This window comes from Bombus fervidus, chromosome 16, assembly GCF_041682495.2.
Source record: "Bombus fervidus isolate BK054 chromosome 16, iyBomFerv1, whole genome shotgun sequence".
NCBI classification, from domain to species: domain Eukaryota; kingdom Metazoa; phylum Arthropoda; class Insecta; order Hymenoptera; family Apidae; genus Bombus; species Bombus fervidus.
In genome coordinates, this window is record NC_091532.1 from 86848 (window position 1) to 111903 (window position 25056).

Below are 25056 nucleotides of genomic sequence, written 5' to 3' on the forward strand. Positions count from 1 at the left end.
GTAACTGGAAAGATAATCAAAGTTTTTCCACTGCTAAGATCGCATATGCGTTAAACAGACGATCGCGTGTTATAAATGAAAACGGAAACGAAACGAACGGTTTCGCTTTAACGAAGAATGTTGGCAGATCGTTGCGATCGTTCTGGCCGTTTGCATATACCGTCGTTCTATCCATCTTGTAACGAGAGCTAGCCCGATTTTCAAGTAGTCGTCTCGCGCAGATGGTGCTACTCCCGCACGGTCTAACAGGCATAGTCGTTTGTCTCGTTCGTACACGCGTAGCACGAAGGGAACGCGCCTGCTGCTCTCATTAGTTGGTTCCTGCGGCACGCGAAAAAGCCTGAGGGGTTATATGACCGGTACAGGGGTGAGAATAGGAAAAAAGACGGCGGGGGTGAGACGGGAGATGCAAGAACCCTTCAATTCTTTCGCTCCAGATCTAGCGTCCGTTAATTGGAGGTTGTTTGACTACGCACCAACTTCACCCTCTTCTCTCTTCTCTCTTCTCTCTTTTCCATTCTTCCTTTCCAGATTCCTACTCCCCTTTTCTCCTTACTCTATCTTGTTTCTTTTTTACTCTATCTTCTTGAAAGTTGGTCCAAAGTTTATCGCTGTTACTGTTGCTGTGTTTTCTCACGTTTATCTGGATTTATCGAAGAGAGAGAGAGAGAGAGAAAATTTGGATTCTTTGACAGCTCGAAAGGTGAAAGATATGAATCGTAATGATCGATGATTCGAAATGCTATTTGGAGATGGGAAACGGGCAGGTTGCGTGTAAGCTGCGGCGAAAGCGAGTGAGCGAAAGAGAAGAGAGGAGAGAGGAGAGAGAAGCGTTAAAAAGTAGATGAAAAGCTGTTCAAACTGTACCGCACGAGTGTAGGTCTGTTTGTACGGCGCTAACGATGAACAAACAGAGCGGAACGGCTTAGCCGATACACCGGCTATATCGCGTGACTCATCGTTCGACTAGAGACCGAAACGATCAAAGAGGAGAAAGGACTTAGGATGAGTTTAGAAGTTTGGTATTTGTGATGTTATAGCTCGTCGCCTCTTTTTTTAATTAATTCTATCGTAAATAGCGAAATGTTTCGAGAAACGTATACGTACACTGTGCCAAATAATTGCTACTAAAATGAAACGAACGATTTATCCGACCTTCTATATTCTTTGTTTCAGTGTTGAGGGATGAGTTTCGCGTGGAACCACAAAATACAAGAGTCGCAGCTGGAGAGACTGCTCTGTTAGAGTGCGGACCACCCCGAGGTCATCCAGAACCAACGCTGCATTGGAAAAAGAACGGTCACGCGATAGATTTGGATGCTACTAAACGGTAATCCGGTTGCTTTCGTCTGCGCGCCTCTCGTTTAATCGCGTAACATTGTTGACGGTTAACTGTTAATTGGCGTTTCATAAGTACACGTGGTATATCGATTTCGAAAACTTAATCGCTTACATTTAGCGAAAATTGTCTGTTGCAGTATCACTTTGGTAGACGGAGGAAATTTGATGATTTCGGATGTTAGGCAAACTGATCAGGGAAAATATCAATGCGTTGCCGAGAACATGGTGGGCGTGAAAGAATCTACGGTGGCAACTTTGACAGTTCACGGTGAGTAATGTCCATGAATCGAACAAACTAACCATATTGCGATACGATGCAACATAGACGATGAAAAAGTTTCAACTTTTGCAATTCGTGTTTCCTTGTTAGTGAAGCCATTCTTCTTGTCGACTCCTGCGAATCAAACGATCCTAGCTGACCAAACGGCTGAATTCGCGTGCCGCGTAGGCGGCGATCCTCCACCCGAGATCCTTTGGCGACGAAACGATGGGAAAATGCCAATCGGGCGGGCGCATATTTTGGACGACAAAAGCTTGCGAATCGAAAGAGTGACGTCGCAAGATCAAGGGACGTACATTTGCGATGTTGAGAACGGTGTCGGTGCCATATCTGCGACTGCAACTTTGACAGTACATTGTAAGTAAGCGGAAAACGGAATGCTTATCCGTATTGACGAATCGATGCTAAGCAACGATGCGTGACGTTCTCTCTTGTTCTCTCTTGGTTCCGTCAGCGAGGCCAATATTCAGCAGTTTTCCAAAAGACGAGATTGTCAGCGTCGGATCGAACGTTTCGTTTTCCTGCGCGGCTCGTGGCGCACCGCAGCCCTCTATCTTTTGGACACGCGAAGGTTCGCAAGAATTAATGTTTCCTGGAAACGAATACCAAGGACGTTACAAAATCACAGAGGATGGCAGTTTACGTATCAAGAGCGTACTCGGAAAAGACGAAGGACACTACGTTTGCAGCGCGATCAGTCAGGCTGGTGCGAGCACAGCTACAGTCTTTCTTCAGGTATTGGATTGCGTAACGATCGACCATCCGCGATTCCTCGATTTTCTCTTTTCGATGTTGCCCGTGAAATTGTAAATTGCCCGTACAACCATATTTACGAACGAAGGGTAACTGTGCTTGGTTGAATACCAATACAGATCGATTCTTATATTTGTCCGTTAGGTTACATCGGTCGAGGAGGTTCCACCGCCTGTCATCGAAATTGGAGCAACGAATCAAACGTTGCCTCCGAAAAGCGAAATTTCTTTGCCGTGCCGTGCATTCGGAAGACCTAGCCCAAAAATCCGCTGGTACAAGAACGACCAACTTGTACGAATCGATGGCGATGATCGATTTGCGATCGCTGGTAACGGCACTCTTTCCCTAAAAAATCTTCAATCGAGCGACACGGGAATATACAAGTGTGTTGCATCGTCCGAGTCCGGGAATACGTCATGGTCGGCTAGTTTAACGATTAGCCAAGCAGCGAGTTATCACGGCGTCGTCGTGCCAGATATATCGTTACTTCCCGAAAGTCCAAGCAAACCAAGAATAGTGAATACCACTAGCAACACGGTCACGCTCACCTGGAGCCCGGGACACGAAGGCGTTAACAAAATAATCGATTACACGGTCGAGTATTTTGCTACGAATCCAAAGACTAGCTGGATCGTTGCCGGAACGAGAATAATAGATGACGTCTATACCGTAAGTACATGGACATGTGTACATGATCAGGCCGGATTCGAATACATGAACATAAGATACAAGTAGACATGTACATATGTGCATAGACGTATTCTTTATCCACGAACAACGTTAATCGACGATGCAATTCCAATCGCTGCTCTTTTCCTCTCACAGGTAACGAATCTCAAGCCAGATACGAGTTACGTATTCCTTGTTCGTGCTCGAAACAGTCAGGGTCTTTCCGTTCCTGGACCGTTTTCCGATGTGGCGCGCACGACTAATATCGATCAACACGCGATTCCTCAAACTGAACTAATTCGAGCAAGAGATCGTCTCAACAGTGAAATTCTTTACTTGAAGGATGTTCAACCTTTGAGCAGTACCAGCGTGAAGATCGTATGGGACGTAAGTAGGCAGAGGCGCTGTAGAACAAGCAACGCGTTGCAAAACTATATAAATCCTTCGATCGAATCCAATTATATAATAGTTACGAATTATTTGTTGTTTCACTTTTCTCTGTGCCTTGTTTTCCCTGTGCTGTTTGTCTCTAGATACTGGGAGCTGCCGATTTGGTCGAAGGCTTGTACATAAGATATCGTCAAGTTTCCGAGAAGCCAGAATATCGAATGGTCACGGTACTGAATGCCGGAGCAACCAGCTACGTTTTGACCAATTTAAACAAGTACACGCGTTACGAGTTCTTCCTAGTTCCTTTTTTCAAGACTATCGAAGGGAGACCGAGCAACGTGAAATTAGCGATCACGTTGGAAGACGTACCTTCCGGGGCACCTGAAAATGTTCATGTCGGCATGATAAATGTGACCTCGGCATTCGTCCGTTGGTCTCCACCGCCGAAAACTACACAAAATGGACAATTAATAGGATATAAGGTAAAAATACGCGTGTGACAACACGATGTAAAAGCTAGTTTTCCGTCAGAAAGAATCGAGTCAAGTTCGTTTCTCTTTTATTCGTTCGCTAGATTCAGATCAAGAGCAATAGCAGCAACAAGATTTTGGGCCAGATGTCTTTAAACGCGTCGACAACGTCGGTGATCATCAACAGCCTAACGACAGGTGGTCTTTACACGGCGCGCGTTGCCGGATTAACTCGTGTAGGTCTTGGTCCGTTTTCCAATCCAACCGTTTTGAACATGGATCCAGGACAATTGACGCAGTTACCGCCACGAACAGATCCGAGTCAAAGAAATGCGTCTGTCGTGAGTGAAACTTGGTTTTTGATTCTCGTGATAACGGTCGTGTTGACAGTTATCGCCGCGTTATTGGGTGCTGTTTACGTTCGTCGAAGGCAAGCGATGAGTAAACAACTCGGCCACTTGAATGTTCCTGTCGGCACGGCTAATGACATCTGTCAATTAAACAAAGATACTCTGTGGTTAGAGCGTGGTTGGAGGCCGAGTAACACACTCCAGGCTTCCACCAACGATAAGGACTGCGAAACGAAGCTATTAAGCAATCAGAATCAAATCGGCCTGCCACCTGGAATCGTTGGAATGGCTGGCTCGGAATACGCCGAAGTGAATCTAACGACGTTTTACAATGCTCGAAAACAGTTGCAAGCTCCGCCAGAACCATACGCTACAACGACACTGTGCATGCCTGCTCGTAGCCCGGATTCGATAGAAACCGCCGGTCGCAAGTCGAATTCCAGCGATTCTTGTCTCAAGCCGGACTATTCGAGTTTAGATTCGAACTTGGATCGAAACAAATCAACCGTGTCTCCGAGCAGCGACAATGCCAGTAGCGTTTATAACGCAGAGGATAATACGGAAGCGCAAAGAAGAGCTCATCAATACAGAATGCCGCTGCCAAATGAAAATCAGCCACCGAATTGGTGCGATATGCTACCACCTCCGCCGGAACATCCGCCCTCGTTCGAGGGATCTCTCGGTTCTTCCAGATCGCATTCGCATACGCATCAACACCAACACCAACATCAGTATCAATATCATCATCATCATCATCCGCATCAAATGCAGCATCAGTATCAGCATCAACATCATTATCAACAGCAGCAGCAGCAGCAGCAGCAGCAGCAACAGCAACAACAACAACAACAGCAACAACAACAGTACCAACATCAAACCGCTTTTAGCCCCCACCTAGGCAAGAGAAGTATCGAAAGGCAAAACGATTTGGACTTGATCACGAGTGCAGGACTAGCGTTGGGACTGGGTTTAAGCTCGAGTTCGAATTCAGGTTCCGGTTCTGGTTCGGGTTCTGCAGGTGGAAGCGGCGGCGGCGGCGGCGGCGGTGGGGGCATTGGTAGCGGCGGCGGTGGTGGTGGAGGAGGTGGCTCCGGTTCGGGCTCGGGATCGAGAAATTCGCAAAGTCCACCGAGTCCGCCGACCAGAATAATTAACAATTTAGGAGGTTCGAATACAATTTGGAACGATTCGGCGGGTCAGCAGACTCAACCATTCGACAATTCTGTTCCGCAAAATAACGTCCATCAGCAAGGTAGATATACGAGTTTGCCTCCGCAAACGAATCCACCGGCACTGCCTGTCTTTCCACAATCGTTCGATTGTTACGATTCGTACAAAGGTAATCACGAAAACGAATACGAGAGCGGCTCTCTTTTGTACGGTCAACGAAACGATTCGCCATCGGAAGACTACGATTCTGCGTACAGTCGTGTAAATCGTGCGGATTCACGATCGGAACGATCAATAGCGAACGAGGATATCTATCGACGAAACGATCAAGATATCTATACAACGGAGAATCTTTATCAAGCTGAGAACGACGAATGGGACAGAAAGTCCTGCGATTCGAACGCACACTCGGATATTTGTTGTTCCTGTTCGGAATCCAGTTGCCTCTATGGCAACACCCTCGAATACAACGACCAATTCGCTCCGACATCGGCCAATTGCCTCCATGGTAAAACAGGTTCCCGAAATAGAAACGGCAAAAGTCCGCGTAGAAGAAATACTAGAACTGCTTCACCGACCTATAGTAGCGGTGACAGTAATTATTCTTGTATCCCTCCAAGGCAATCTGGAAACATTAGCTCGCAAGAAAGGACGAGGCATAACCGTGGCAAAGGTTCGCATTATCTTCTTTTCTTTCTTTCTTTCTCATTGCGGTCGATCAGATAAAAATCAGCGTAAAACAGCGCGATCTTTATGTACGTACAACATGAAAAATATTTCGTTCTCTTTCAGATAAAGTGCCTAGCTTTTCGAGAATCGGCGGCTATCCTCAGCACAATTCCTCGGCCTCGAACACAGTCAGCAGTTCTGGAAGTCAAAGATACAACAAGCTGAACAATGTTTTCGTAGGTGGTGGGAATTCAAATGCTCCTATAGAGTGTAGTCGGCCGGCCGACCTTCGCGATGGCTAATGTCACAAGGATTCCGGGAGGATCAAGACCGACCGATAGAATCGACCGTTGGTGATACGAACCGCTGTTTCAACCTCAAACGAATTACTTGCATCGCAACGAATCGTAGCCGTCTCGCGCGACAATATCGCCAACATTCTCAAAGTACCTTTTCAGGGCTAAGCTCGTCCTCGATATCTCCAAACCTTAATAGCTACTCGTATTAACCGTGATATTCCTTTATTCCTGTCTCTTTTCTTCCTACCTTCACCCTTTGCCGCGCGAAACTCTTTCTATTCTCCTAATAGATGGTTTTAACCATTAGCCCTGTTTACGCAAGTAAGTTTGCGTTCGTCTCGTAGTTTCCATACTTTTGATAATTACCTAACCTAACGAGTTGTTGCGTTTCTTCGTTTTTTGCTCAATATATACAACCACTGCCATCGAGTAATGAAAATGTATGATGGAGACGATATGGTTGACAGTGAACGGTGAACGGTGAACGGTGAACGGTGAACGGTGAACGGTGAACAGCGAACAGTGAACAGGATGCGAGATGATGGATATGATGAAAAGAAAGTGTTATAGATCGAATAGATTTAGTTTCATAATCTTTGTTCGTGAGTAACGATAATTTACGATTTCAACGTCGACTACGACATTGCAAACGATATTAACACGCAATATATTGTTACGCGTATGCGCGTTCCACGCGCTAGATCAACGTGGCACTTGTGTACTTTTCAGAAATTTTCAATTTTCGCCGCTCAGAGTTCCGCACGGTTCTACTATTTTCCGATGTAACGTTCCTAAATGGTTAGAAATGATTCTTTAACTTTGTCGTACGGATACGAACGCGTTGCCACGTGATACTTCTTCAACGATATACATATGTATGCACAACTTTTATGGGTACGTACAGCAAAGAATGATCGACTGTCGTGCAACAAGTATTACATCATATCGAACAGTTTTTTTTTCTTTTCTTTTTTCTTTTTTTTTCTTTTTTTTTTTTTGTATGTACGTATGCGTGTGCGTGTGCGCGTGTCTGTGTGCAGAAGCTTCTTTCTTCTATGAGCAGTTGATGAAACAATGGAAAGTAGCTGTCGACCGGTGTCTTTCGTCGTAAATGTCCAATGCGAATCGGAAACGAGCAGCTATCGTCTGTATTCTATTCGTTGCATCGATCGAAAGGGAAAAAACAATTGCCACGTAACATTGACGAATCGATTCGTCGGTAATCGCTTACGAATGCCAGCAAAGATTACGGCAGACAAAGAAAATACGAATAAGTGACAAGCTACGAGGACGACGACCAACAGTGTTGAAACGGCCATTATAATATTCTAAATTGGATCTAATCGGGCGTCGTTGGTCCGAGCACATTTACAAACTGCATCTCTTGGTTCCTCCTAATCTCAGTGTATGTTGCGTGAGAGTTCGTCGAGGCTCCGGAATTGGAACGAATCTTAATGTAAATCGAGATAGTCGAGTGGATAGAGGACACTCGTTGTGTAATAATCGCTCAAATTCGTTGTAATTAGTTTGTTGTTTCGCGCGAGGAAACAAAGAGTAAATATTATTAAAGAATTGACTGATTGTAGATCGGCGATCGTCGAACTATATTATACCGTTCTAACGAATGGGTTTGTTAATACGTTGAGCGCGGCGCCGGTCCTTGGAAATCGGCACTGAACTTTTCGTTTGGCCGGCGTCGGTTCCTGCGGCCGAAAGTATTAAAGTTAAAAAACAAATGTAGTCATTTCAATGAAATTTGTTAAAACACTGTAAAGAAAAATGGATTTGCCTTGGATTTACACATATTATAAAACGTGACAACTTTTTTGGTCAAAATTTTGGCTATCTTGCGTCAAATTCAAACAGCTTTGAATTTTTATCGTAACATACCGAACAATATCCTCGCACTTTATGTACGTCTGCTTGCTTTTTGTGTAATTTATGAACGATTCTTCTTTCAACTTGGATATTTGGCTGATTGCCTTTTGGATCAAATCATTCGTTTCGATGATCACAGATTCAACGGTAGATAAGCCCTATCCAGTGCGCGAAGTCGCGCTCGCTTTGAAGTCTTTAGCTCGCTCGCTACCGGCTAAACGGAAAAGATAGCAATTTCGGCACCGCGCTCAACCTATTAACGGACGTTAACGAGCGTCAAAGAGAAATAACAGACGCTGAACGCACTGCCGAATATCACAATTCCGGGAGACTACGTAGATCGGGTGTGGAGATACGATTCAATGTGTAACATAAGTATATATAAAATTATCCTCGCGAGTAACGGTTCGCAAATGAAATTGGTAAATCCGTAGATCGCATATAGAAACATACAAGTATAATCCATCCAGAAAGGTGAGAAACAAGAATAAAAGAGGTAAATGCTATTAGTAACGAATTAAATTAAAAGAAGGAGAGCGTTCGTTTTCGTAGAGTGTTTTAAATAAATGATAAATTTCGAACAAAAGTTAGAGAAAGAGAGAAACGTAGCTACGTAGAACTTATATTTTAAGTATTCACCGTAACAATATTCAAACATTATCTCTGATAGTCTGTTTAGACTGTACACTGAGTTTGCCAAACTTCGTCTTTACGGACTCTATCGACTGCTGGTAAATGGTCCTTTTCTATAGGCACATATGTATGTAGATTCTTTTTGGGAGAAGAAACAAACGAACAAACACCTACAAATCTGTACATAAATTCGCACTCGAACTCTTCCACGATACGGGAGCAGTTCGATCGATAGTAGTTACTTATTTAGATACCGAAAATATTTCGAGTTCAAGATCGAGAACTCGTGATACTTTTGTCGCAGATTATGCGGCAGAGTAAACGATTCTTGAACCAGTTATACCGAACCATCCTATCAATTTGCGAAGCGAAAAAAGTAATGACGTTATTTTTATAGTTTCTCATATTTGCACGATTGTTACGATGGTTCAAACTGTTTGTATGTATCATATTACGCGTAACACCTTCAACGTTGAACGAAAATAGAAGATCGCGTACGAATCGTGACGACACACGCGCGCGCGCACGCATGTACACGCACGCACACACCAAATCCTTTTTTTCTCTTAAACTCGCTTTTATTCGTATCGCCACTATCGCGGGCTTACTGTGCAACCCGTCCTCCTCTCCCCCTTCTCGATCACGTGCATCATTAATTCTTTCATTCTCGTTTCTCGTGTCGTCTATTGGCCCGTAATTTCCCTTGTCCTGTCTATCTTAAATTGCTCTTTTACGCTTATGCGCTTGTTCTTGCGCTCGTCGCATCTCCATTAACTCTCCATTTACTCTACCGACCCACCTGCCGAGAATTAAAACGGGCAACGGAATATAACGAGAAACACATGTCGATGTGTTCTTCCGTTTGTGAAAAGTGAAAAGTGAAAAGTGAAAAGTAAGCAAATTGAATGTAATCCGAACTAAATCGTCTTCGTTGAAATCGATTAAACCAACATTGTCCCGAGCGAGGGGAAGTTTCACGAAAGTTTCGCAAGTGATTTATTATCAATCACTGCCAATAGCTGAATAGTCTCTTGCGAAGATTGGACGCTTTGTTGACCGACTGACAAAAATTGTCGACACGGTAGAATAACGATATATATATATATATATTTTATAGTCACAGCGCGCTAATCGTCATATCATTAACATTCGGATCGAAAGATCTAATAACGATAAAAAACGTTCCGAACACTACGATTCGATAAGTTTCAATTTTACTTGCATCTTTTAGCCACTAGGTCTAAATTAAATCGCGAAGGCTGATAAGTGATTTAGCTTAAATATTCTTTACGTTTTGTAAATAAAGCGCATAAAAGAAACAGAAATTGTTCGTTCGTTCGTAAGCGTTTTCGTAGGCAATAACTTATTTATTATAAAACAAATGCAAGTGATTGTCCACTTTGAACATGTTATTGAAAAGAAAAATACGATACTAATAAAATTGGTCGATACAGACTAGTGTCATACGCGTACAGGCAAACACAAGACGCGCACAAATGTAGATAATTAAAAAGTAATAATTATTATTGTCAAGTACTACATATGCATATAAAGCGATATACAGAAGCGTTACGCAATATACGAGTAACGATTATTAATAAAAACAAAGAAAAAGTGATGTTGAACATACGAGTATTTTCCAAACTTTTTACGTTCTAAAAGTAATTCATGAAGATTTAAAGGAAAAAACAAACGTTTACTTCCTCTTACCCTATTTCCTTTTACATTTAACAAGCTAGAGCTCCAGTTAAACGAAATAATATATAAGAGTCGAGTTAAAGAAAATAATCTTAGAGTTTCGGATAATTTAAACATTATATCGGATATATTTAGAAATTTATAGTTTTATTACAACAGGAGACAACGATCGATAATTATTTACAAAATTTCGTTCGTAAACAAACGATTTTCCTTTTTCAAGTATTCTTATTGAGAATTATGAATACAAAATAAAATTATATTAGTTTTTACGCTTACATGTAATTACCCGCAACTACCCTTTCCGCAACAAGTGCGCTTAGGGGGTCGATATCCTCTAGAACCGTCGCCCATTAATGGGTTGTATTCTGTAATGGTCGGAGAATGTCAGAATTAACGCTATCGATCGATATCGTTATTTTAAAATCATTATTTTCCATGTGTGTATTTACCCTCTCTTATAGATTTGTGTTTCTTCTCTGTAGAAGGTGGTGAATCGTTGTCCTTCTTTCCTAGTCTATCGCCTATGACATTATTGTCTAAGATTAATTTTGCTATTCCTTTTGCATTTCCTTTCTGCTGGAAAACAGAATAATACACATATGTTCTAAATCCATGTCGGTGCGTTTCAAGTTAAGATTCCCAATTTACCTCTGTCCTTTCCTGTTCCGCTAACATACATTTCTGATAATATTCTTCTTGCATTTTTTGTCGTGAAGCTTCTAAACCTGAGAGTCTTTCTCGCAACAGATCTGGATCTAGACGTAATAAAATTAGGCAATATAAAATTTGACCAATGTGACTTAGCCATATTATGATATTTACTCTTATGATATTTTGCTGCATATTCCTGTTCGTTCTTTCTCAACTTCCAATTCGCATATTTTTCCAAAATGTACGGAGATGCCCACCAAATGCAGATTGTAATTCCAATTATATACCATCCAACGGATGCGATAGTAGTCCATACTGTATCGATTGTCAAGATGTAATTAAATTAAATTACATTAAATTACATTAAATTACTTTGGATTAAATATTTTTCAGTGTTTCAATGTCTTAAAGGGAATTCGTGCAACGACATCTTAAAGATAACGCTATCTAGTTAGTAATTATCAATTTTGATTAATAATTTGACGCATCTTAATGATATAGCGTAATAAGAGAGATATTACGTTTCGATAAAAAAGTCACTGTCATTTTCAATTAAATGAAAATATATAACTTGTTCGGCTTACTTTGTAAGAATATGTACATTGTAAGAAGTAAAATTTGGACTTGTTGGCTAGGTTATGTTTCGTATCTATTTGACAAATATACGTACCTGTTTTAAAATAAGGAATTTCAAATATTTCCCCAACGAAATAATCCATTTTCTGTCTTTTCTAAATAATGCGACACCTATGATTTTAAAAACTGTTAATGTTAACAAATCACAAATATATTTGATAAATATTGAAATAAAGCGAATATGCAATCTATTGGTTTATAATATGAAAACATGCCAATCACTGTCCAGTTATGTCTTATGTTCGTATGGATTTTATCTAATAAAACATGGTAATAAAACACGGTTATCGTTGTTTATAATTTCACATATATTCAACTTGATGTACTAAATGTACATGTATTATTTCGATGTAAAAAAAAAAAGGTTAATTTTCAAAATTTCCACAAATATCAGAATAGAAGAAGCAAAAACAGTTGTAACTATTTTCTTTATTCTTCTATTTTACCTGTTTTTGAATCCGTTTATAAATTCACAATACCCGTCCGCGATCACGATCGAAAATGTCCAAAATATTCCAAATGTCACTAGAAACGTAAACGATACAAGTAGTCGGTACAAACAATCGATCGATACATCGAAACGTAACCTCGTACATGTTTATTTGTATATACATAGTACCTCTGATACTGCACATATATATGTATACATGATATTAAATACAAAAGCACACGTATGTAATAAATCATAATATAATACTGTATTTAATAATCATCATATAGTAACTTAGCAATAAATATCGTACAGTATAGTATTTACAATACCATAAATTACACGGTAATAACGTATAAAGAATTCAACAAGTTTATAATACATATATTAGACAATTAATACGTATAATTACATATAAATATTGTATAATCATAACAACCTTAATAACCATATTTCTCGTTCAGACTTGTCTTTCCATCGCCTGCTTGATCCGATGGCGGAATCCACATGGAATAATTATCTGCGTGTATGTCTTGATCGCAGTACATTTTTCTTTGTTCCCGTCGAGGATTTTTCGTCATTTCGATGTTATGCTTTTGCTGCTCCTCGTGTTTCTCGGAAGATTCGTTTTTAACAGTGGTATTAGAGAGTTGCAATTTAAAATTCTCCTTAGATAATAAATCATGGGATGAATTTGAAATTGATTCATCATTGTCATCGCTATCCATTTCTTCTACAGCTGCTGCCTCTATCGCAGTGTCGGAATTTACATTTGATTCAAGTAATTCGGTATTGGTAGGTACATACTGCTTTATTTGTTTCACCTATATAAACATTCCATAAAGGTAGTAGAGTAGTATTGTGGGCAGATTAAATGCGGACAAAGTAAATATTTACTCACCTTTTTGTCGGAAATTAAGGTGTTGCAAATCTTCTTTCGTTCTACTGGTGCGTTTTGCATAAGATGCGCGACTGCTTTAGCCTGACTAATAGTCTGATTCATAGTATCGCGATAAGAAAGAGCTGGCAAATTTGCAGGCTGTGTCAAGTTCAACAGTTTAATCAAACTTGCCTCTTCTTTTCGAAGATTTTGTAATTCCAACTTCATCTTAGCAACGTCACTTTTAGTTAAAGCAAACGAACTTAGACTTGACATAAAAGCGTCTAACGCATCTTCTTCGGTCGTATCATTCTTCGCATTACTCGCACTCTGCCAATTTTCAATCGAAGTTGACAACTGTGATATTCGTTTTGTAACTTCCTTATGTTTTTCGAGCTAAAATAATAATACCAACAACATTTTTATTTAAATGTTGATTGAAAGTTGCGAAATTAGTAAAGTACTTGCTTCAACTCACCAAGGAATCATACGTTTCTGCTTTTTCTTCCAATTTTCCAGCTAATCTCATTCTCTGTTCACGCTTCCTTTCTATAGAACCTGTTCTATCCAAAAAATTGTCTTCGTCCGAGTCATAGTAATCTTCTGCTTCCCAATTCCTCGTTTTCCTTTTTCTTGCTTCTGTACATACATGTATAAATAAATTTTAAATAAATAAAGAAAAGAAAATAAACTTCTCATTTACAATAAATCGACCGTTAAGCAAAACGGTTTATTTTTACAAGAAGATAAAGTTAATTAGTAAAGGGGCATCTGTGTTCAAGCATCGGAACGGTAGTGTCGATGTTCCGGTTCATCGGTGTTGCTGAATTAGCCGACACTATTAATTACTCATTTAATTCAAAAGATGCGAGGAGCGTGTTCCAGGTTGGGTTTAGGTGGAAACCGATGTCCTTGTTCATATTGTTTGGACTTTGTCCGGTTTTCATGTGAACACAATCTGGAACACGATCCTCACATGTTTTTAATTAATCAGCTGAGTAATTAATAGCGCCGGCTAATTCAGCAACACCGATGAACTGAAACATGAACATCATCGTTCCAATACATGAATACAGGTATCTTGTTATATAGAGGGACCACCACCACCACCACTACCACCACAGACATCAGTTTCAATGCGTTTTTAGATGCTGAAAAAGCTAATTGCATTGCTGGCGAAAGGTCGAAGGTTTCTGCCCGAAAGCCCCGAACAATGTTGTGTACAACAGTATTAGGTACAAATATGAACACAAAACATAACAGTATAGGTATGAAAACAAAAGTTAAAGTTTATTATAAAGAATTTTATAAACGTTATTCTTACCGTGATTTGCTTGCCTTAATAATCCATATTTATCCAAGATTTTGCAAGCTTCCAACGCGCATTGTACAACTGCCTCTTTTTTTTTACCTTTTACAAGGGCTTCCGCTCTCGTCGAATGTCCGACGATATCTTCAGTGGGGAGACTAAATTTTTCACGAGATTAAGTTAATCGTACCATATATTTCTTTCACATTGTTTTCGTATGTATGAAAATACTTACTCCACCCAACACAAAAATTGTCCAAATCCCTTTTCTTCTGTTTGATAACGTAGATCATATCCTTCTCTTTCAAACCATCCTCTAAGAGTTTTCTTGGGATCTTCTAAAACTAAATCATCATCCGTAATAGAAGCATAGGGATTTTCTTGAAGATCTGTTTCTTCGTCTGCATCTTCTCCCATTCCCCAATCAATGCCTTCGCTTTCCTTTTCTTCGATGGATGCTTTGTCTTCCATGCACCGTTTTTCCAACTGGGACGCTCTCATTTCCTAGAATATTTTCGTTTCATCTTATATTTGCTTGAAAAATAACTGCATTAGTTCCATACGAAAGGAACAATGTTTGGATAAAAGAAAGAATACCTTTAACTCTGTTAAGCTGTACGGAGATTCTTCTTCTTGGTCTTCCGGCGGAGCTTGTAAAATGTACTTTCTCTGGCTGCAACCAAATCTGAGCATATGACCTCCGTGTATTCTTACGTAAACATTAGGTTTTATGCGGTTCCCATTCCAAAAAGTACCATGAGTACTTCCTAGATCATATACATAGAAACCTTTATCGTGTTCTTTGTCTTGTTCAGATCTGTATTGTAAAACTGCATGATATCTTGAAATAGTAGGATGAACAAGAGATAAATGGCACAAAGGTAAACGCCCAACAAGATAGAAATTTTGTTCGTTGAGTGAAATTGTCTCGATGATCATTCCAGACTTGAGCACTTCCATCATGTAATTCCCTTCCGGCTTTCCTCCCCAAGATGGTTCTACATATGGGAATGGTTGATCTTGCGAATGTTTTTGAGATTTTATATCACGCTCTGAGCTTTTCGAACTTTTATGTATCGGACAAGAACGTTTTTGACCACTTGATACAGTCGGTTTCTTGAAAGTTGCGATATTATCAACATCATTGAGATCTTCGGATACGTCATTTGTTGAATATTCTTTTGTCGAAGGTGTAAGCTGTATGTTATTTTCCGATGTATCGGAAGGATCAGAGATGTTAGTAGTGGGTAGTATTTCTTCATTGTTTACTTCAGCTTGTACATTTCTTTCATCATTGTTGAAATGAATATTGGGCATAAGGTTGTGTGACGTAGTTTCCATAGTTTTTATCGTTCGTAAGAAAGAAGAAAGGAGGCCAATATCAAACGTTGTAGAAAGTTGTCAGTTTCCGGGAACAAATTAAAACTTCTTTCAATTAACTTTTAAACCGACACCAACTAACGTCAACGTACGTTTATATAACCTCAATAGACTGTAAATGGAATAACCTCAACTAACCTTATATACGTATTAACTAAAAACTCGAGGTGCACGCTGCATGCGTGAGTCACGAAAATGCGTTGTATACAATGATTGCCATCTTACGGAGATAAAAGAAAATGAAATACTCTATATGTAATATAATATGAAATTACAGATATTTGTTTTTCTGCAAAATTATTTATTAGTATTTGAGGGAAAGGATGGCAAGAACGAAGAGAATGGAAATAGTTTCTTTCAACTTTATTAAAATATTGTTCTTTGTTGAACCGAGAAACATGTCGCACTAATGAAAAATACGCGATATCACGATGTGGAAGAATTAGAAATAAAACGCAAATATCATTGGATAATCAAGAAGAAAAATACCGATGAACAATAATATCTCGATATCAGTACTGGTCGCAGATACATACGTTCAATAATGATGATCAGCTTATTTACTATGTATGCTTTCGTTTTTTTAGCATAAATGTTCTTAGCTCGTGCAAAAAAAATCCGATACAAACGCAATTAAGTACATATATATATACATATATACGCGAGACGCGATCGAAAGTACGATTTGGCTGTTTAACACGTTAAGCGTACAAAGTTTCCTATTTCAATTGTAATAATGATTCGTCCCAGGTACAACAAAATCGTAGTTATGTACAAATCATCTACGTACATACATACATGCGTACATACTTATACATGTACAGGTACGTATGTATGCGTATATGCACGTATATGTGTATATATGTATAATGTAATTATAAACGGTAGGAATAATCGATCTTTTTGATTTCCAGTATCCGGCTAAAAATATCGATAGCTGACTTGAAAGTTGAGCAGCATTTCCCTGAAAAGTTTAAGATGTCAGGACGATATCATACGCATTTCTTATCTTATATCACATTTGTAATTCGTAAGCCAGGTTGGTTGTCCACGGGAGAGATCCTTTTCTATTTACGTAGTCCCATACCGCTTTTATAGGGCGAAGGGAGTACATTATGAGAAACTGGGAGACGATTCTTTCGGTCATATTAATTAATCAGACGTCGCCATGGTATGCACATAGTAGTCACGACGGTTATCCATCGAGAATGAAAACGACAGGAAACGAAACGAAATTGTACGTGATAGATAGTTCGCGTAGACAAGTCTATCGTAGTAGTAAGGCATCGTCTCGTTTCTTTCCTTCCTCTCTCCTTCCTTTTTTCTCTTTTCGTGTTTCTTAACAGCCTAACCCCTTCCCGTCGTAACCCTAACCCCCTCTCGCTCTCTCTCTCTCTCTCTCCTTTTCTCACGTTGCTTCTATCTCGGTCACTTGCGTGCATGCGTTCAATGCGTTGCTCGTCATTCTTCCACTTGTCTATACGTTGGCTTTCACATCTTGCTTTGTTCCGGCTTTTTCTTTTCGCTCTTCCTTTCTCGTTTCTTCTTTTTGTTGAAAACCGCAAACATGTATCACGAAACAACGGTAAATCGTGATTCTGACAAGATACGTAATTACGAGCGCATGAAAATATGGTAGGTAAACTTTTATTTGTCACGTTACGTTGCAGAAAGGAAACAGTCTTCGCCGTAACGATCGTGCGCTCGATTTGTTCAATCTATGGTTATTTTTTCAGCAGTATCGTCGTTGTCTATCGTGGGCGATCCTCCAGAAGCCATAATCTTCTCTTTTAAATACTGGTAATTTTTTAATCTAGAAACCGCATAATCCTGCAACAATGGAAATAGAAGGAAATGATCGGAGAAGATAGGCAAAAGAGCAAGGGTAATGAGCATGAGCACGTAAATAAGTGTATGTAGAGAAAGTTTGGAATAATAAAAGTAAGGAGAGAAAAGCATAAAATACGGATACACCGTGTCGTGAGCATACCCAATAGCCAAATGGAATTTCCGATAATTTGGCGTTGACGATACTCCAAAGACCCCAAAATAAGTGACTAGCCAAAGAGAATATCTTGATCTCCATCATGATTCGTTCCTCTTCCGGTAATCCTTCTTTGCCGATTGTTCTTAAGTAACTTCTTATAAAGTTGAGCTGTCAAAGAATATAAAATTGCTAAACGTATAATACGATCGTTTTTTCGAAAGTAATTGAAAGATGAATTTGAACAGATAGAAGGTGGTATACATATATGTATATATAGACATATATACATACGTGAGCGAAAAATCTACCTATACGTATGCAAATATGTATACATATATACATTTAGATATGTATGTATGTCCGAAATACAGGATAAACTTTAAAAGCTTTTCTGTAAAGAGAAAACATCTACAGTGAAAAGTAGCTCGAAAGTGGTACGTAGATGTAAACGGTTTGAGAAATCGAGTCAATTGCAATCGGAATAAACATGCGTTCATAGGGACACTCTAATTGAATACGGTATACGGATATTTAAATGCGGTGAGAGAAGTGTCTTAATTGGAAATAACGCGATTTTACCACCCATAAGACACTGTACATTTATCGAGTAATGTAGATTATGGATCGACTATCGAGAGTGCGTGTAGAAGTACTCTAGAGTCGTAGATGCGCAGGTACGGGACTGATGTTGCAAAGGTGGGTGATGGCACCGGTCGTTCTGGTTCCACAACGTACGGTGCGAGACGGGATCCATAGCATAGCAGTGGCACAGATCGATATTGCCATCCCCGTTATTCCGATTTCCGATTAGCCGATCAGGCAGGCATCAGCCTTGTCTCACCGAATCGTGGTCCTGTGAAACTAATATATACACACGCAACACACGCCAAGCAGCTCCTCGATCTGCTCTCGATAACTCTTGAACTCGCTTCACCGAGTAGATATAGGTATACGTATGCATCGCATACGATCGAACTTGGTCTTGCGCTTTTAATTTGTCAACCTCGAAGACAATGAAGGAAAAGCGGGAAAAAGATAGAGAAGAAGAAACAAGTTAATAAGGGAATTGGGTGGAACGACAGCGGCCACAACAATGGTAATAGTGGCGGTGGCGGTGGCGGTGGCGGTATCAGTGGCGGTGACGGTATCAGTGGCGGTGGCGGTATCAGTGGCGGTGGCGGTATCAGTGGCGGTGGCGGTATCAGTGGCGGTGGCAGTAGCGGTGGCGGTGGCGGTGGCGGTGGCAGTGGCGGTAGCGGTGGCGGTGGCAGTGGCAGTGGCAGTGGCAGTGGCAGTGGCAGTGGCAGTGGTAGCGACTTTGACGGTAACGGTGAAAATTACAGCGACGGCGGCAAAGTCAAATATGGGACAAAGGGAATTTTTTTTGTCTATGTCAATCTCAATTTTGGTTGACAAAACGCGATTGCCTTCTATTTTCACTCTAGTTATTTCTCGGCGGTGCGAGGAAAAAGAATGATAAAATTATAAATGGAACCGATCCTTTCTTTCGCAATGCATACGAATATTTTATGATTTGATTCGATCATTGTTCAAAGTCGACGTAGAATTTCGAATGAATACATTTCTCTGTTTCTGTTTCGTTTTTTGAAATGCGTTAAGTATGTATGTGTCATCGTTCAAATGGACGCAGTTGCAAGGTATCGCTATCGATATATGTATCTATATGTGTAATCGATTAAAAAATGTATCGACCGATGGAGTAAAATTTGAGATCATGTAACAAGTGCGGGGGGGGGGGTAACGGGGGATCCCTGGGGGGATTTTTTATGTATGTAATTCGTTTGTTCGTCTCCATGAGGGCGCAAGACAAGTTGAACGACGGAACGAAGGATAAGAAAACGCGACGATCTTACCATGATTCACTTTCTTTGTAAATGTTTCGAAAGACGAAATACTCCAACATTTACCTTTTGCTCTTTCGTAGGACCAGATGCTGCGCGTTCATGAAAGAAAGGATATTCCGCTGCTGTATAATCGTACTGCCATTCCACGAAATGATTTGCTATGTCGAATGCTCGATAATTATAAGAGCAATATTCAAAGTCGATAAGAACTAGTTCTGGTTTCCGTGTGTTTTGCCGTAGCAATATATTACCCTCTTGCATATCGTTGTGACAAAAAACAACTGGATATTTATGTCGGGTTGCGAGAGATCTGAAAAATAGATTCCTTACCGTTAATACAGACTATAGTGTACTAAATTGCTACTACGTTGTTTCGTCGATTCCGCAGCCTCTCCTTCCCCCGTTTCCTCACCTGAACCACTTGATCTCGTGACCTAGGTCGATCGCTCGTATCGCGTTGACGTTTTTCGAATGACGAACATCGACGTCCTCGATATTTTCTAATATGTCGGTGGCCGTGTCCAACCATTTGGTCATAGTATCCCAAAGCCAAGTTGGTTCTTTGCTTATCGGAACCTGCATACTATGTATCTGGGCCATTTTTTCGGCAATCATGCAGCTTAAAATCGGATCCGCCAATTCATCGGTAAGCAACGGTCTCGCCGGTATGTATTCCTCTATTCGACCACCGGGAAATATACCGTGTAACTTGGGTCCGAGTCGCCTTTCTGACAGTAACGTGAATATGACCGATTCGGTGATCAGCCCTTCCAAAGCTCTTTCCCCGTGTATCTGACCGTACAGTCGCAATAAGACTTGCCGTGGTTCGCCTCGAATCGGAACAGTTCCATCGGGTAACTGGACATTGTACAACCAATTGCTTAATCCGCCGCTGTAAAATATCGAATAATATCCTCGTATTTAGAATATTCGGATCATGCGTGTGTTCCGCCAATTATTCTTACCACTGATCAACACATTTTCTCACAAGCGCATACAATACAGGTCACTAGAACACACTATCGCGTAATATGTATATTTCAATATGTATATTTATACTGCGTATATGTATACACGTATACATTTATTGATATTGTAAAACTAATACGAATATACAATAAACATATTGTGCGTAATACTTATGTAGCGTTGTGGAAAGATGCATATTCTACGTATGCAACTGCAACACGGTTTCGATTTGAGAAACAGTTGATCGACGTTTCGTCTGGCTTACGATCGCGGCACAGCGTATTATCTGCTTGACGCTTTACTTTACGATCGGTCAGAGTCTCGATTTTCCCCCTTTGAATCGTACATGCGAGTAGATTACAACAAGAAATCGTGCAAACAGCAGAGAACTAAGAAGCCGATATCAAAGAATGCCAAATGAAAAGTAAACGCGAATGGAAAGAGTATCATCGGTCGTTAAAAGTGATACTGTAAAATACTGTGAAACGTAATATACTGAACCTCGAACGTTACTAACCTGATACGTTTCAATGTCATGTTGTCCGCGGTAACGTGTTTCCAAACTCCGTGGAGGTAATCGCGGCATATGCGCGCTGCCATTTCCCGCATCTCTGGATTCTCTTCGGACATCTGATGTAAAAGAGACAGGACAAAGCTGAATCATCGTCGATAGTCGATGTAACGAATGCTTAACAATAACGATTTCGAAATACGTCTAATAAATGGCATTTTACGGGGACTGACCGATCAACGATGCACCTACTACGTAAAATGTATGTTTAGAGGAATGTCTGTTCTTTTACGCTTTATCTCGTTTATCCTTGAATAAATGCTGCGGTATGGTCGACCGAACGTTTAGCCATTAAATAGTAAAATCAAAGACCGAACGAATCTACTAATCGTTCTACTAATCGTCATTTCTTCTCGTATCACTGCACCGTACCCACAACAAGGATCGTCCTTTTTCTCTTTTCTCCCGTTGTTCTCCTTCCAAGGTGGAACACGCCCCTCGAAGATCTAAATTCGCGAAACGCGCCGTTTCGATGGGATACAGCAGGCGCGACACGATTTTGAAACAGGTGGATATCCGTTCCTATCGTCGCGATACAGAACGGGACGTGCAAACGCATCGAGCGAGTGTATCGCATCGTTACTGCCATCGTCGACGGTGTGCAGGTCGTTGCGAGACTTGCGCGAAAATAACGATCGATATTTCGTCCTACGTACGAGTATGTACTTATGTACTTGCTACGCGATCATTTCTTCCTGCTGCACTGCGACCTACACAACATACGAGATACATACATCGAGTATTAAACACGCGAGGCGGAAAAGAAACAGGATCGATAAACGGATACTATATTTTACGCGACCGTTTCATCTTTTCATGTATACGTACGTATATTGGTAGACGGGTTATTCGATGGTGTTAAATAGCTTGTTTCACGAGTTCATCGAGAGACGGGACGCTAAACGGCGCCATGCGGCATGCTAAATTTTATCGAGTTTTATCGAGCGAACAATCGTTACAACAAACGTTTCAATTTCAGTTTCCAACTTTCCATATGAATCGCATTGCTTCGTATTTTAAATAATTATTCATTGTTAGCGTAGTAAAAATTACATTCGATATCAGGTCTACAGATAGACGAATCATCGTGATTTCCCCAACTGATCTTTTTTTCGCGTTAAACGAACAAGTGTACGCGTGTATGGATAACGGAAATACCTATGGATAATGGAGATATTTGATCGTTTTGTGCGCGTAGTAAGACAGAGGACAAATAGCACGACCAATTTTAGAAACACGTTAAACTTCGCGAAAAGTCTCAGCTTAACGAAATTAAATACAGGTTTATTACTGCGTTACAGTTATCTTGCCATCTAGAGATACCTTTATTTTCATTTCCCTTTACAAATAAAAAATTTACTCCACTATAATAGTATAATAATAACGATAGTTACGATCGTTGTCAGCATTGTGTCTCGTATAGACGTAAATTTAATCAGCTTAATCGTCGGATAGAACTGCTTTCGGAAACTTTTCTTACAATTAGCATCTTTCGATTATATAATCATTGAACGTAATCAGCGAGCTGTTAAAGTTCAAGATAAAAGGAATTATTGTTCGTTAGAACACACACCACAGTGACCCTGATAATGATACTAGATAAGCGATAGTAGACAATCGTACTAGATTTACGGATCAAATGTAAGATTCTAAAACGCTCGAAAATGCGCGAATCAGCCAATGCAATGTGTCGAACAGAAATGATCAGTGATCCATTCCACTTAACTTGAACGATCGTATCGTGTTACGATATAACTGACCAGCTGTTGTATTGTAAGACAGAGAAGAAAAATGTGCAAGAAAAAAGGAGAAAGAAGCAAGTAGTAGAAAGCCGAATACTAAATTCGATCGCACGTTTCTTTATCTACGGAAACAAATTGTCACATGTATTTCCATCTCTTTCTCTAAATACGGTCAATCGCGATAATCTTCTCAGCCCCTTTTTCTCAAAGATAATTTCAAGCACCTTTATAAGAAAACGCATTGACAACAAATAATTAGAACGTGTCACAGTCATCCTGTCTTTATCAATAGATCGAGTGATCACAATGGTGAACGATTGCTAAAATGTTATTTCCCGTTGGTAACACCAACCGCCAGAATTCGACATAACGTTTCTCACTCGTTTCACGACCGTCATAGCCATCACCTCGTAAAGAAACGTTGATTACGCTAGACTTATTACATACCCGCATCTACGCTACAAACAGCTATATAATTGTTCGACAAGATGCTTACATACGAAATCTCTACTATAATAATCACCGTTTTCAATTTAATGACGATATATGGACATGATCGACAAAAAAAGAGAAAAAAAAAAGAAAAAAAAGCACGATGTCTACGAGTTATTTAGTCGCTTACAAAATCGATTAAATACCTGTTTTACCTCCTTAATGATACATGGCTGATATGTCTACGATCTACAGTCTAAAATACATAATGTCACCGCTTTGTTTTTTAAAGTTTCGTATTTTATCACAAGTTTTCCTAGTTAGTTCCTATAGTTTCCCTATTCGTTATACATTTATTGAAAAATTCGATTATTAACTACATATATCTCGATGTGCATAATGTATTCACATTACTGCGATTATATTTATCTACAATGTACGATAAAGATAAAATCGGTCCTGTGTGTCGTTGAATTTCGACAAATGCTGATGCAATGGATACGTGAAAAAATTTGGCGCGATAAAAAAGGTTTGTGAAAGGGAAGAAGAGCTTATAATTGCATGAAATGTTGGTTTTGCCTATATGTAAAGCTTATCTAGTACTTTATAGCATCGAATTCGAACATTATGTAAAACAACAGCAACGAGAAGACTGAAAATCACATCTTGGCGCAAGTATAATTGTTAGAATTGTAGATATTATATACACACCTTGTTTCCAAGACCCATCTTATCAATTGTTGTTATTCGAAAAATTTGCAGCGTCGATAAATCTTGCATAAATGGTCAACTCCCACTACTTCTACGCACGTCTTTTTTAACGGCTCGATTCTGCTTGAACGTTGAGACTTGGCTATTTAGCACTTGGTGTTTAATGTTTCATGAACGTAGAACGAAACTGATGTTAGAACTAATTGTGGCACGCTATCAGATACGGAGCACGGCTACCATTGAAACAAGGAGAGGGAAAACAGGAGGGGGCAAAGGAAGAAAAAGAGAGAGATGTGCGTTTAAGAAAAACAAAATTCTAGGTACTGTGTTGGTAGAAATTCTCTGCCGCTTCCAACACTGCTTTTCCTTTGATTTCGATTTCGATGATTGGTCGAATCTCCGTCTCGCTTACGCTGCCACGTATAAAACTTGGGACGATGATCGATCGACTCGATTTACTTATATCTTATTAATATTTGATAAAAATCGTAATCGACAGTGATTACACTGACAATGTAAAAATATGTTTATTCCTATTATATATAAAACTTTATAAAAGAAGATTTACAATTTTATAGACGTTCACAAATCGGGTACAGACAAACAGGCGTACTCTGTTCACGTATTTATTCTGTTTACGTGACTCTTGTTTCAAATACACTAGAACACATTTACAAAACAAAGAACAAATAACTCGTTCACGCATATAACTCGAACTCGTGCACAAATTGACACAAATATGCGACACAATTCAAGGAAAAAGTTTCAACATGTAATATACACATTATAAATGACCAATAGTACCTAGATTTCTGTCCCTACTTCTCTTTTACGTTTGAACGACGATAGCGCCACTGTGGCGTAAAATTTGATTATCCACAGAGGAAGTA

General features: G+C 39.9%; 4 protein-coding genes across 8 annotated transcripts in view; 1 reads left to right on the forward strand and 3 right to left on the reverse strand.

Annotated features, from left to right (window-relative positions):
* The window catches only part of LOC139995422 (roundabout homolog 2), a 28392-nt gene extending 17865 nt beyond the window's left edge, over window positions 1-10527 (forward strand). The window contains exons 3-11 of one of the 2 annotated variants that reach the window (XM_072018870.1): window positions 1177-1330; window positions 1479-1609; window positions 1712-1978; window positions 2076-2356; window positions 2519-3043; window positions 3200-3430; window positions 3577-3915; window positions 4008-6096; window positions 6216-10527. In XM_072018870.1, the coding sequence (XP_071874971.1) occupies window positions 1177-1330; window positions 1479-1609; window positions 1712-1978; window positions 2076-2356; window positions 2519-3043; window positions 3200-3430; window positions 3577-3915; window positions 4008-6096; window positions 6216-6394 (4196 nt within the window). In that variant the 3' untranslated portion in view covers window positions 6395-10527. Of the gene's footprint in view, window positions 1-1176; window positions 1331-1478; window positions 1610-1711; window positions 1979-2075; window positions 2357-2518; window positions 3044-3199; window positions 3431-3576; window positions 3916-4007; window positions 6097-6215 lie in introns of those variants that run through there. The other variant, XM_072018872.1, reaches the window with a different exon arrangement.
* On the reverse strand, window positions 6104-12480 carry LOC139995442 (uncharacterized). Of its 2 annotated transcripts, XM_072018908.1 has the most exons (7): window positions 12337-12477; window positions 11925-12001; window positions 11426-11569; window positions 11252-11358; window positions 11053-11179; window positions 10880-10968; window positions 6104-6290 (listed from the first exon to the last, which is right to left on the reverse strand). In XM_072018908.1, exons 2-6 carry the CDS (start codon window positions 11971-11973, stop codon window positions 10886-10888), a joined length of 510 nt encoding a protein of 169 aa, XP_071875009.1. In that variant the 5' UTR covers window positions 11974-12001; window positions 12337-12477; the 3' UTR covers window positions 6104-6290; window positions 10880-10885. The 2 variants fall into 2 exon arrangements, with proteins under 2 accessions (XP_071875009.1, XP_071875010.1); XM_072018909.1 differs by lacking the exon at window positions 6104-6290 and having other exon boundaries at window positions 10729-10968; window positions 11053-11176; window positions 12337-12480.
* An 86-nt stretch (window positions 12481-12566) lies between these two features.
* Window positions 12567-16102, reverse strand: LOC139995428 (kanadaptin). The gene is made up of 6 exons (XM_072018881.1): window positions 15107-16102; window positions 14745-15013; window positions 14525-14667; window positions 13679-13839; window positions 13222-13596; window positions 12567-13144 (listed from the first exon to the last, which is right to left on the reverse strand). Exons 1-6 carry the CDS (start codon window positions 15848-15850, stop codon window positions 12761-12763), a joined length of 2076 nt encoding a protein of 691 aa, XP_071874982.1. The 5' UTR covers window positions 15851-16102; the 3' UTR covers window positions 12567-12760.
* Window positions 16103-16235: 133 nt separating this feature from the next.
* On the reverse strand, window positions 16236-24945 carry LOC139995434 (choline/ethanolamine kinase). 3 transcript variants are annotated; one of them, XM_072018896.1, is made up of 6 exons: window positions 24167-24945; window positions 21228-21340; window positions 20154-20633; window positions 19805-20051; window positions 17880-18044; window positions 16236-17719 (listed from the first exon to the last, which is right to left on the reverse strand). In XM_072018896.1, the coding sequence occupies exons 1-6, from the start codon at window positions 24233-24235 to the stop codon at window positions 17603-17605; spliced, it is 1191 nt and encodes a 396-aa protein (XP_071874997.1). In that variant the 5' UTR covers window positions 24236-24945; the 3' UTR covers window positions 16236-17602. The 3 variants fall into 3 exon arrangements, with proteins under 3 accessions (XP_071874997.1, XP_071874998.1, XP_071875000.1); XM_072018897.1 differs by lacking the exon at window positions 24167-24945 and adding an exon at window positions 21654-21863; XM_072018899.1 differs by lacking the exon at window positions 24167-24945 and adding an exon at window positions 21455-21582.
* Between the last annotated feature and the right edge of the window lie 111 nt (window positions 24946-25056).